At 46.3% G+C, this 13566-nt stretch overlaps 1 protein-coding gene across 2 annotated transcripts in view; it reads right to left on the reverse strand.

Moving 5' to 3' along the window:
* Positions 1-13566, reverse strand: part of LOC111156155 (heme oxygenase 2) — a 28162-nt gene that overhangs the window by 1912 nt on the left and 12684 nt on the right. Inside the window, exons 2-5 of one of the 2 annotated variants that reach the window (XM_022516846.1) lie at positions 9687-9810; positions 2408-2534; positions 1066-1183; positions 158-649 (exon numbers count right to left, since the gene is read on the reverse strand). In XM_022516846.1, the coding sequence (XP_022372554.1) occupies positions 158-649; positions 1066-1183; positions 2408-2493 (696 nt within the window). In that variant the 5' untranslated portion in view covers positions 2494-2534; positions 9687-9810. The remainder of the gene's footprint in view (positions 1-157; positions 650-1065; positions 1184-2407; positions 2535-9686; positions 9811-13566) is intronic. The other variant, XM_022516847.1, reaches the window with a different exon arrangement.

Consider the following 13566-nt stretch of genomic DNA (forward strand, 5'->3'; position numbering starts at 1 on the left):
CCAAAGCAAAAACCACAGGCTGTCTAACAAAGCGGAGCTATCACTGGGCTCATTCCCCCTGTGGCCTATTTGGTCCTACTTTGTAGCAGGCTGCAGCTCAGCAGACAGCTGGTGGCCACCATTAGAGGGCCCCCTCCCACACGAGCCCCAGCAGTACCTGCATGTTGTACTCAAAGGCCCTGTTGGCCTCCTCCACAATCCTCTCTTTGGTCTTCAGGTTCAGGTCCAGGGCATTCATTCGGGCCCGGTACAGCTGCTTGAACTGTTGTGCATTGTCCACATTCTCAAACAGATAGAACTGGGTCCCTTCTCCTGTGCTGGGAAGTTTCAGGGCCCGCTGGGCCACCTTCTTCAGCACTTGTCCCCCTGAGAGGTCCCCCATATAGCGGGTGTAGGCATGGGCCACCAGTAGCTCTGGCTCATTCTGCCCCACATAATGGATCCGTTCCACGTACTTTTGGGCAGCCTCAGAGCACCGCACCTTCTCCTCCCAGTCCTCACCAAAGAAATACTCCATGTCCTTGGTCAGTGCCTCCTTCCGGTGTAGTTCCATGGGGAAGTACAAGGGGGCAAAGGCTGGGTGGTCCTTGTTGCGCTCCATTTCCTCCTCGAGGGCTGAGTATGTGAAGTAAAGTGCAGTAGTGGCCAGCTGTTGAGGGCAATGGGGAGACCATGGGAAGGGGCTGTGGGCCCTGATCAGCAAGCACCTCTCCTGAGCCCACCGCCCCCGCGTCTGACAAGCCACAGGTGAAGGCTCCAGCAGCGTGCCCCCATCACCCCAATTCCCGAGAAGCCCATTTTGATACAGTGAATCATTTCACACACTCAGGAAACGTTCATATTGCTTAAAGGAATGATGCGGTGAATTGTTGGGAACATGGATACTTCCAGCACACCACCACTATGCTATTCTATTTAAGCTTCATGAAAACTACAATCTGATGTCGAAAGAGCGGAGAATGGGTAGAGAAAGGCCCAGTTTCCACCTCCAAGCAGCTCTAAGGGGATCTTCCTCACGGGACTAAGGCCCCCAACCTGACCCTACCCACGACCAAGGTCACCGACCTTAAACAGTTCCTTCCTGATGTTGCCTTTCAAGAAGTCCTTGACAAACTGGGTGTTTTCTGCCCGGTCGTGTGCTTCCTTGGTCCCTTCCTTCAGGAGCTCGGAGAGGTCGGCCATCCTGTGGAGATGGGGTTGTGTATGCGTGCGCGTGGGTGCATGTACATGTGTGCATTGGCCCTTCCCAGTCTCAGGGGGTGCCCCTGCTGGGCTGGAGGCAGAAGCTGGTCAGAAACTCCATTCCGGCATCAATACAGAGCCTTGCCAGAGAGCAGACAGATGTGAGTCGGCCCCAAGCACCTGGGTGACATGCAGGATGACTGTGGCCCACTCCTTACCAGTGTCCATGTCTATGAACCGCCCAAATGAACAATGCTTTGCCTCTGTGGCCCCCAGTGCCTGAAGAAACACACACCTCTAGTCCCACCACAGTGTTTGCTGGCTTCTCCAGGGAGCAGCCCTGGAGAAGGCAGTCCATGCTGCTGTGGTGGACTGAGGGTAGATGTCTCAAAGCAGCCTTGCTGCCTTCCTCCCACCTTGGACCCACAGCTTCTTCAGGAGTACATGTGGCTGGGCCCAGGCATAGGATCAGAATGAGATGGGCTGAGGCAGTTGGAGCCAGGACGTAGGTCTGTACCACTTAAAATGACACAGATGGAGTTGAGCTGCTAAGTGCCCCAGCCAGTACATGACAAGGCAAAGAACATATGACCCAAAAGATGGAGGCACCGGGTAGCAGCTCACATGGTCCACACAATCCATGCACCAGAGTGGCCAAAACTTGGTCCCTCATGGCCTACCCTTTCCTGGCTTCTTTAGGAGATTAGCTCTTATCACCTACATGCTAAGAATCATTTATTATTAGCAATTACTTCAAGATATAAAAAAGCAATTTGTCAGTGACAAGGCTACAACAAGACGGTAAGAACAATGAAGAACAGGCTCTGGTAACTTGAAGCTTAGCATGAACTGTCCCTACCCAGTAAGAAAAACCCCTGGAGTTAGAGCTGTTCCCACATTCTAAGGAGTGGAAAACACTGGTCAAGGTGCCAGTTTTGCCTGATGACCCTTTTCCAGCACAGATGACAGACCACTTAGGGCTCTAAGAAGAAAAAGAGACCAGAAATACCATCAAATTCCACTCCTCAGCACTCCTAGCAGTACCTGACCTGCTTCCTTAGGAACAAAGAGGGAGAATGCTCAGCAGCCCAGGGTGCTGGGCGCTATTCACCTCTGCAGTCCCAGTCAGGTGTCCCAGGGGGATGGTAGTACGGTGTCAGCACGGTGCTGACCACACCCCGGCGCCCAGAGCCCAGAAGACTCCACGCAGCCAGCGCCCACTCACTTGGTGTGGTTTTCTTTTTCTGAGGCCCCGGAGCTCTTTTTCTCCGACTCATCCACCCCCTCTGAAGTCTCCAGTTCTGCTGACATCGTTGCTGAGTGTGGTTGCTGCTGCACTCACTCTTCTGGTCCTGAGGAAACACAAGGAGCTGGTGATGTGGTGCCCATGGCAGTCACTTCCCCCAAACACCTGCTGGTGCTGCTCTCCTCGGAGCTAACGTAATGGAAGAGTCACCCACGTGCCTTAGAGTGTTTTAAAAATAAAGCTCTGCCATCACTGGGACCATTATCTGAATATGGATAAAATATGAATATGGACAGTGGATTAGGTAATAGCACTGTGTTGATAGTGAACCTGCTGGTTTTTATAAATTGTACTGTGATTACATAACAGAATGTCTTCATTTTAGGAATTGTATCTTGAAAAAAGGAAAGGGGCACACTGTCTGCAAGTTACTGTGAAATGGCTCAAGAAGTGTGTGTGCATGCGTATACATATTAGGGAGAGAGGGGAAGGGCATACCAAGTCAAAAGCAAATGAGGCCAAATGCTGTTGGTGAATTTGGATAAAAGGTACACAAGAGTTCACCATACCATTCTTACAACTCTTCCACATGTTTGAAATTACAACAAAATTTTAAAAGTTACCTAACAACATCACAAATAAAGCTTAAAACAAAAACAAAAAAGCAGCGGCGGGCACAGCAGCTGAGTCAGGCAGCAAGGGCATCTGGGCTGGCCTGTCCCAGCTGTCGCCAGCAGGGCGGCCTTGAGCACAGAGCAGCAGAGCAGGGCACTGAATGGGAACAGTAAGCCAGGCCGTTCAGAGCCGCTAAGCAGAGCAGCTCAAAAGGCACTCAACAAGCGGTATCAGGTACATGGAGTCACCAAACACAAAGACCATTCCCCAGCCTATCCCTGACTCTGCTGGGCTGAAGAAAATAAAACAAGCCAGCCAGTCAGTTCCCAGCACTGCTGCCAGGGCCGAGCCTTCGTCAGCCAAGGAAATAGAGTCCCACAAGACAAGCTAACCTCCCACCCCTGGAGGCCTCTACTCTGGCAATACAAAGGAAAGGAACTTTCCAGATGAATAGCAGCACAGCTGTACCAACTACTAAAGGAACTTAAAAAACCAGAGCTACCCAATCAAGCCAAGGAAAGAAGAGGCCCTCACTTTCTACCTCAATCAGTATCTACTTCCTGAGTATTTTCTACATAGTCCACACAGAAACAGGTGTCAAGGGGGACAAAAAAGTTTAAGTAATGGTCCTTCGAAGGTATAAAGAAGAAAATAAAAGCCAGCCTCCACCTCACCCCACAGATATACTCACTCCTAGTTTTTGCTAGGCATGTAATTATATTTTCTTTATCTTTTCAGATATTGTAATATATGGTTTGCTCAGCATGCTTTTTCTGAACCTTCATGCCTTTAAATTTGGCATTGATACAGTGGTATTAGTGATAGGAAGGATTAAGTGAGAACATAGAAGGTATGAGGCTTTTAGCATAGTGCCTACCACATGGTAACAAGCACTCACTAAATATTAGATATGATTACATTCATATTTTGATAGAGGCTTAATGGATGTTGTCCTACAATACTTGGAAAATAAAGAGCAGAAAGTGAAATGTGCCAAAGACATGCATGGTATCACTTATATGTGGAACCTAAAAGAAAGATTTAAGGGGCACCTGGGTGACTCAGTCAGTTAAGCATCTGACTTCGTTTCAGGTCATGATCCCAGGGTCCTAGGATCAAGGCCCACGTCAGGCTTGCTGCTCAGCAGGGAGTCTGCTTCTCCCTCTCCTTCTACCTACTACTCTGCCTACCTGTGCTCTCTCTGTCAAATAAATAAAATCTTAAAAAAATAATAAATAAAAATTTAAAAATAAAAAAAAAAAGATTTAAGTCACAGAAACAGAGAGTTGAATGGTGGTTGCCAGGCACTGAGGGAAGAGACAATAGGGAGAGCTTGGTAAAAGGATACAAATTTTCAGTGATGAGTAAGGCCTCAGGATATAATGAACAGCCTGGTAACTAGAGTTAATAACAATTTATTGCATAATTAAAGTTTGCTGAGAAGTATAGCTTCTAAGCATTATCACAGAATATGTGAGGTGATGGATGTGGGTTCAATTGTGGAAATCTATAATTACAGATCATCGCATTGGATACTTCAAATATACTGTAATTTTACTTGTCAATTATATCTCAATATGCTGGGGGGAAAAAACCGAGAATATATAGAAAACGGGACTTTCTCTTAATTCCAAATTAGATATACTCTCATCTCCAATAATGCTGATGAACTATGCAGTTTATTAATGTGAAGTCCAGAATGTAAAGGTAGGTAGGTGGTCATCACATGGAGAGAAGAGTATTCAGAGAGGCTTCCCAGAGAAGGGAGGGCTTACCCAGGACCCTCAATGAAAGACAGCATTTGGGGAAGAGAGGAAGGGCCTCTAGATCAACGAACAACATGAACAAAGTAAAATGCAGACCACAGAGATAGCTAAGACTGCCCAGCTATACATCCTGCATTCTTCTACCAAGGGGTCAAGGCAGACTTTGTTGGTGGCAGAATAAGCACACAGTTTGTCCATGCTGACCTCCTTTTACAGACTTTTAAGAAAGAACATCTGAGCTCTATGTCCTCGGGGGCCCTGTGAGCCAAGATTTATCCTGGGCCACTCAGCACTCAGGTTGCTGAGAGAAGAGGGTGCTGGTTGGGAGCTGTGGGCACCCAGTGGCGGGAAGAGGGCAGAGTAAAAGGTCCCAGAGCCTCTAGACAGGTAGAGGTGCGTGTGGCCATGCTGAAGACATACTCCAAGGCACCAGAAAACTGCAGCTCCCGTGCTGCTTGCATGTGAAACTAAAAGCAGGCAAAGACAAGAACAAGTACAATCTGGTTGTCTGTGATACTAGTTATGGTAAGTTAGGTAAATTGCTTGCACCTAATTATCATGCTACATGACAGTGATTATATATGTGATTAAACCTGATCATTAATGGTTTCGTTTGCTAATAACTGCATACTCTGGGAGGGCGTAGTCTTGCTGGATCATTAGGGCCTTTTGCTTCTCTTAAAAATACAAAAGGTGTTGGGTGCCTGGGTGGCTCAGTGGTTGAAGCCTCTGCCTTCGGCTCAGGTCATGATCTCAGGGTCCTGGGATCGAGTTTCCCATTGGGCTCTCTGCTCAGCGGGGAGCCTGCCTCCTCCTCCTGTCTCTCTCTGCCTGCCTCTCTGCCTACTTGTGATCTGTCAAATAAATAAATAAAATCTTTAAAAAAAAAAAAATCTTAAAAAAAAAATACAAAAGGTGGGGTGCCTGGGTGGCTCAGTCCTTAAGTATCTGCCTTCGGCTCAGGTCATGATCCTAGGGTTCTGGGATCGAGCCCCATATGGAGCCCCATATTGGGCTCTCTGCTCAGCAGGGAGCCTACTTCTCCCTCTGCCTGCTGCTCCCACTGCTGGTGTTCCCTCTCCCACTATCTCTCCATCATAAATAAATAAACTCTTAAAAAAAAAAAAATACAGGGGTACCTGGGTGGCTCAGTGGATTAAGCCCCCGCTTTTGGCTCAGGTCATGATCTCAGGGTCCTGGAATGGAACCCTGTGTTGGGCTCTGTGCTCAGCAGGGAGTCTGCTTAGGTTTCTTACTCCTTCCGCCACCCCACTCCACTCTCTTACACATGCTCTCTAAAGTAAATAGATAAATCTTAAAAAAAAGAAAGAAGGAAGGGAAAGCCAGCTTCCAAAGATGTCTTCTCATTAGTACTTTAATTGTGCTAGTCTCCCTTCAAGTATATGTTCCTCCCCCTTCTTCAATGCCAGTCCTGCCTGAGAGTCCCTAATCCCTTCCTCTCAGCTCAAGGGAGGCCCAACTCTGGCTCCAGAAGGAGGGCCACAGCTGTCTATTTCACTGGTGGAGTTTGAGAGCCCAGAAAGTAAGTTCTCAACAAACACTTGCTGAATAAAAAATCCAAAAGAGGAGCATCTGGCCGGCTCAGTCGGAAGAGCATGCAACTCTCGATCTCAGGGTCATAAGTTCAAGCGCCATCCTAGGTGTAGAGATTACTTACATTAATAAAGACTTAAAAAAAATCCAAAAAGGAAAGAAAGCAGGCAGGCAGTGGTTTGGTGCATATTGCCAACAATATGGCACCTGTGGACAACAAAAAGTAATCTGTTGTTGACTACTTCAACAGGTTCCTCAACTCAAAATATGATTTAACAATTTTGTTTAAAAAAAAAAAACAGATACTGTCTTACTCCACTTAGAGGCAAGAATACTAAGTCCTTACTGTGACCTAAAAGCACCATCTGCACAAAATGTTCTGGGGAAGGCTCCATTAGCACATTCAACCCACACAAGCCGGGCTCAGGGAAGGCAGCCTTTGACCATCCCTGTATCCTGGTCCCTGTTCTTCAAGGGAGTGGCTGTGTGGTGCGGCATGCAGAAACCACCTTGTAATGTCAGAAACAATTCACTTCATTCTCTGAAAAACTATGTGTCCAAACTTGGTCTGACTGGCCTCTACACTCAAATCCTTCTTCTTTGTAGCAACCACTGGACTTCCTAGAAAACCAGAGGCCAAATCATAAATGTAAAACCTTTCTAGACTTCAACCTCTCATCAACAAGAAGCTGCCTCACTCTCCCTGGAGTCTGCTTAGGTTTCTCTCTCCCCCTTTTGTTGTTGAACATCAACAACAAAAAAGATTTCACTCTGGGAAATACACGTAAAGAAGTACTAATAGTAATCTGTACCAAAATGGTAAGTAGCCATACTATGATGTTAGAAAAAAAAGTCACAAAGCCTAACAATACAGGGTAGGACTGCTCGGAAGGATAATAAACAAAAGAATCTTGGCACAGATGGGACAAGCTGATAGGCTACACCCACTATGAAAAAATCTACATACACTTGTTTTACATAAAGGACTCAAAATGCTGACTAAAAGTATATGCAAAAGTATGTAAGTAGGGGCGCCTGGGTGGTTCGGTCGATTAAGCATCTGCCTTCAGCTCAGGTCATGATCCCAGGGTCCTAGGATCAAGCCTCACATCAGGCTCTCTGCTCAGCGCGGAGCCTGCTTTCCCTCTCTCTGCCTATTTGTGATGTCTCTGTCAAATAAGTAAATAAAATCTTCAAAATAAATAAATAAATAAAAATAAAAATAAAAAAATCTTAAAAAAAAAAAAAGTATATAAGTAAAAGTGGCACCTGGGTGGGTCAGTCAGTTAAGTGTCCGACTCTTGATTTCAGTCCAGGTCATGATCTCAGGGATGTAAGACTGAACACCACATGGGGCGCTATGCTCAGCAGGGTGTTTGCTTACGGATTCTCTCTCTCCCTCTCCCCCTCCTCCCACTCACACGAGTGCTCTCTCAATCTCTAAAATAAATCTTAAAAAAAATACATGTGTATGTATATATACACTGTAAATACACTGATGATAACAGGAAGACAGTCTGGAAAGGTAAACACTATTTGACTTTTTAGCTAATTGGCTTCTTTTATTTTTTTAAAGATTTATTTATTTATTTGACAGACAGAGATCACAAGTAGGCAGAGAGGGAGGCAGAGAGAGAGAGAAAGGAGGAAGCAGGGTCTCCTCTGAGCAGAGAACCCGATGCAGGACTTGATCCCAGGACCCTGAGATCACGACCTGAGCTGAAGGCAGAGGCTTTATAACCCACTGAGCCACCCAGGCGCCCCGGCTTCTTCTTTTATATAAAGTGGTCCAATTCTCTCGAAGGGGGGGAGAGGGGGGGAGAAGAAAGGGAGAGAGACAGAGAAAGGAACTGGCCCAAGCAAACCAGCTAAAGTAAAATCCTGGGGTGCCTGGGTGGCTCAGTGGGTTAAGCTGCTGCCTTCGGCTCGGGTCATGGTCTCGGGGTCCTGGGATCGAGTCCCGCATCGGGCTCTCTGCTTGGCAGGGAGCCTGCTTCCCTCCCTCTCTCTGCCTGCCTCTCTGTCTACTTGTGATCTCTCTCTGTCAAATAAATAAACAAAATCTTGGGACGCCTGGGTGGCTCAGTTGGTTAAGCCGCTGCCTTCGGCTCAGGTCATGATCCCAGCGTCCTGGGATCGAGTCCCGCATCGGGCTCCTTGTTCTGTGGGGAGCCTGCTTCTCCCTCTGCCTCTGCCTGCCACTCTGTCTGCCTGTGTTCGTTCTCTCCCTCTCTCTCTCTGACAAATAAATAAATAAAATCTTTTAAAATAAATAAATAAATAAATAAAATCTTTAAAAAAAAAATAAAGTAAAATCCTTCACTGCACTAACTTCCATAGGAAGTCACCTGGACCTTTACTGTGCTCTTACAAATTTCAGAAAGGTCCATCTGTGACCCTCTGTTTATAAAATCTACCTCCGTAACTTCTGTACTAGCTGTTCACCTGACACAGGTTTTTACTCCTGCACCAGACAGAAGCAACAACGATGTCCTATTACCAATGTGCCTTCCAGCAAAGGAAGTTCCTGTGGACCTGCCCAGCAGATCCAGAACCCTTATTTCAAAGCCTTTGTACCTGGTAAATTGCAGGCTCAAGGCACTAGGGCTCCTGAAAGAACAGATGTGTTCAAAAATACTATATCCTCCTCCATGGACACTCACAGCCTACAAACCTCAGAAACTCAGTGCTATGCTACCAGACAGAACTATATTATCACTCATTCCTCAGCTGGTGATTCAAAGCGCCACAGAGGCACCTGGGTGGCTCAGCCGGTTAAGGGTCTGACTCTTGATTTCGGCTCAGGTCATGATCTCAGATTCGTGAGACCAAGCCCTGTGTCCGACAACCACTTGATGGAGAGTCTGATATTCTTTCTCTCCCTCTCCCTATGCTGTTCCCTGTGCCTGCACTCTCCCTCTAAAATAAATAAACAAAACAAAAAGGCACAATAAAGACTTAATCTATAATAATTCTTTTCCATTTTGATTATTTTTCTTTGCCCTGGAAAATCACTGAAGAAGGGAGCAGGTTGCTGAGATCAGCCGGCACTAGAGAGCAAGGTGTGGGAAGGGGTAAGAAAACGCATGGCAACCAGCTCCCTGAAATTAGCACAATTCTCCCACCTGCCTCTGGAACTGACAGTGACCAGCTACAGTTGCCCACAATATGAGCTTGTATTGTTATCCCAATGTGCAGGGGAGGAAACAGCCACAGGGAAGGAGTAAGCAGCTGCTCAGACTCTTGTACTGGGTCGGCCATAGCTCCCATCCCTCCCCACTAAACAGCTTGTGGTTGGGCACCAGGAATCTCTGCCTGCTTACCAGAAGATGTTCCCGGCTCAGAGTTTACTCCTGTATAGAACTGGCATCACATTAATAGGAGGTGATTATTCTTCTGCTTTCACAAGTGCTGTCATCGTGTCTCCCCAGTTAAAACAGAAGCTTCCTACAAGACAGATCATCAAAACTCCCTCAGACTCAGTTTCTCAGAGTCCAATGCCATGTCCCAAATCACTTACAGGTCAGTACCTGGGCAGTCTCCAACTTGAGTTCTAACTGTCGTAGATGCAAAAACAGAATGCCTACTGAGAAAGCTAGCTAAATGGCGGTGGGACAAGAAAATACTGGTTAACTTCTAAAATAGCAGAGGCGCCTGGGTGGCTCAGTGGGTTAAAGCCTCTGCCTTCAGCTCTGGTTGTGATCACACTCTCTGCTCGGCAGGGAGCCTGCTTCCCTCTCTCTCTGTCTGCCTCTCTGCCTACTTGTGATCTGTCAAATAAATAAATAAAATCTTCAAAAATAAAATGACAGAGGCACCTGGCTGGCTCAGTCAGAAGAGCCATGTGGCTCTTGATCTTGGGGTAGTGAGTTTGAGCCCCACTTTGGGTGTAGAGATTACGGGGGAAAAATTTTTTTAATTGGGGAAAAAATTTTAAATTGGGTATTAGGCCTCTAACTAGTATGTAATTTGTTTTTGTCTTTCTGCCGATCTCCCTCCCTTCCCTTTTCCCTTCCCGCTCTTTCTTACGGTCTGAATTTTCTAATGACCTGTTTGTGTTTCCCATGCCTCTAAGCTGGCCAAGGCCATTCTTATCCCAGTTAGGTTGGCTTCCGCATACACCCAGCTGTGTTGTGTTTTCTCTGCTGCTCCCCTCCCTGGGGGCTCCAGAAGGCCCAGTCTCCCCTGAGTCCCTGCCTCAGCTGTTCTCTTCACATCAGAGCTGGGTACTCCTCCCTGTTCCACTCTGAGCCTCCAAACAGGCCCTGCTCCATATGTACTCCCCCACCCCAGGAGGCTACTTCTCACTCATGTGCCTATGAGGGCAGGCACTCCATTGGGCTCTGCTTACTTTTCTTAGCCAGTACTGGAAGTATGAAGACTCAAGATTTTTTCCTCTGAAAGCCTACCTCTGGTCACTAGCGCAGCTTCCTTCCTACAGCCCATGGTTTTGTGGGTGTTTTCTACTCTTTGCATTCAATAAATACCTTTCAACTGTATACATCTTTGTCTATGATCTTACCCACTTAGATTGTGACATTCAGGAGGGTCACATTTCAAAAATAATACACATTTCAAAAATAATATACTATCTCTCACAGAAACCACATTTTTAGATAAGCACAGAATACAAGAATCCCAGACTCTCTCTTTTCTGGATTATAGGATCTGTTCCTTCTCTACATGCCCTAAAGGCTTTTCACGTTTAAGTGAGAGGGTATCTGTTTCCATTTACCAATACCATAATCAGACCAAGTCAATTCTTAATGATGCCACATGGTCCCATCAGGCCTCAGCAGATATAAATAGACTATTTACCTAAAAATTCTTTTCTTAATATGTGTCAACATAAAAAGAGTAAATTCTAACATCCTACGTATAAACCCTATATATGGTCTGGGAACAAAGAACCCTAGAGCTACTACTGAGGGAAGAAACCAGGGGCAGGAAGGCACATCTCTTCAGAGCTCCAAATCTCTCTCTCTTTTTTACCTGTAGGAATGAATACTTGCCCAGTGTTCCATACCACAAGACCACTGGAAGGATCAAGTAAGATAATGACTGTGAAAACACTTCGTAATAAATGTTAAGTTATACAAATGCTACCAAAAAAATGGAGAATGAACCCAGAACTATATACTAGTTATATATACTATATACTGCTCTAAAAGACACTCCAGGTGAGCTTTTCTAACCTTAGGGCACCAGGAAACTCTCAAGAGTGGAGAGACCCTTTGGCACAGTTTATTTATTTATTTAGTTAGTTTTTTTTTAAAGATTTTATTTATGGGGCACCTGGGTGGCTCAGTGGGTTAAAGCCTCTGCCTTCGCCTCAGGTCATGATCCCAGAGTTCTGGGATTGAGCCCCGCGTCGGGCTCTTTGCTCGGCGGGGAGCCTGCTTCCTTCTCTCTCTCTGCCTACTTGTGATCTCTGTCTGTCAAATAAACAAATAAAAGCTTTAAAAAAAAAAAGGAGCAGCTAAGGGGCACCTGGGTGGCTCCGTTGGTTAAGTGTCTACCTTTGGCTCAGGTCATGATCCCAGGGTCCTGGGATTGAGCCTCACATCGGGCTCCCTGTGGGGAGCCTGCTTCTCCCTCTCCCTGTCTGCCACTTCCCCTGCTTGTGTGCTCTGTCAAATAAATAAATAAAATCTTTAAAAGAAAAAGAAAGAAAATGAGCAGCTGAATGATTATGAAACACTGAGAAAGAAGACAAAATCCAGTGAATCAACAGATAACTCTGAGCAGGTCACACCCGAGGTCTTCTCATTGCAGATGCTGGGAGCCGTGTGTGGGATTGAATCAGCACTAACCCAACAGGACACCTGAAGACAGAGGCCTCCCAAAACTCTGAAGAAACCACATCATCGGGGTCAACAGCGTCAGAGTTTATACAAGGAACAGCACGAACTCTCCTCTGAACTCTGGTGCTGCCACTCCTCGGGAAATCTTACACACAACCTTCATCCCTTTCATTTTTTTTTTTTTAAAGATTTTATTTTTATTTATTTATTTGACACAGAGAGAGAGAGAGAGAGAGAGAGAGAGCACAAGCAGGGGGAACAGAGAGGGAGTGAGAAGCAGACTCCCTGCCGAACAGGGAGCCCAATGTGGGACTCGATCCCAGGACCCTGGGATCATGACCTGAGCCGAAGGCAGATGCTTAAGCATCTGAGCCACCCAGGCGCCCCCATCCCTTTCATTTTAATCACTGGATGAATTCAATCCCACAGTTCATCGACTGGATGACTATTAACCTGCTGCTCAAGATTGAGTTTCAGACAAGGAATCCTGGAAAAGTAGACTCCAGGGGCACAACACTCTTGCATCAAATTTACTAAGCACACATTTGCACATCTGGACAATAAGCAACCCGAAACCAAAACAACCACTACCTAGTCCAGAGGCACTAGCCTCTTAGTAACCTCAAAACCTGACCACTCAGGAAGTCCACGACTTCTCCAGCACCCTTTCTTTTACTCGGGACAGGGGCGTGCTCATCTCCAGCATGCTGAAATACAAGTGAGCAAGCACTCAGAGCAAACACTGGGATGAAACCTGAAGCACTGAAAAGAGCTCAGAGTTCGGGCTAGGAGTCTACTGTTGCTGCTGCCAAAGAGAAGTCCTGGTAAAAAGACTTGCTACTATGAATGAAATAAATATGATTCCCCTGTTCCCTGAGCATCACCCCACCTCATATAAGAGGACCAGGTCTCAGGGCTGATGACACAAAGACTCTTTCCCATGAGAAGCACGTGGGGTGGGGGCTGAAGCCCTGACTGAATTCTAAAATGGTAAGGACCATATAAGAATAGGCACCAGCGGGGCGCCTGGGTGGCTCAGTGGGTTAAGCCGCTGCCTTTGGCTCAGGTCATATACTCAGGGTCCTGGGATCGAGCCCCACATCAGGCTCTCTGCTCAGCAGGGAGCCTGCTTCCTCCTCTCTCTCTGCCTGCCTCTCTGCCTGCTTGTGATCTCTGTCAAATAAATAAATAAAATCTTAAAAAAAAAAAAAAAGAATAGGCACCAGACATCTTTTAACATAAGAAACGCTGACAAGTCCATGGGTCACCCCTAGGTACCATCAAGTGAAAATTATTCCAACTTTAGAACAATCTTGAAAATGTGTCCTGTAGCTTAAGCAGAGTTGCCATTATTCCTGTTCACTCGGATGTAACAGTTGTCGCATGTGGATTCAGCTTC

Source organism: Enhydra lutris, unplaced genomic scaffold, assembly GCF_002288905.1.
Source record: "Enhydra lutris kenyoni isolate GAN:26980312 unplaced genomic scaffold, ASM228890v2 scaffoldscaffold45, whole genome shotgun sequence".
Taxonomy (NCBI): domain Eukaryota; kingdom Metazoa; phylum Chordata; class Mammalia; order Carnivora; family Mustelidae; genus Enhydra; species Enhydra lutris.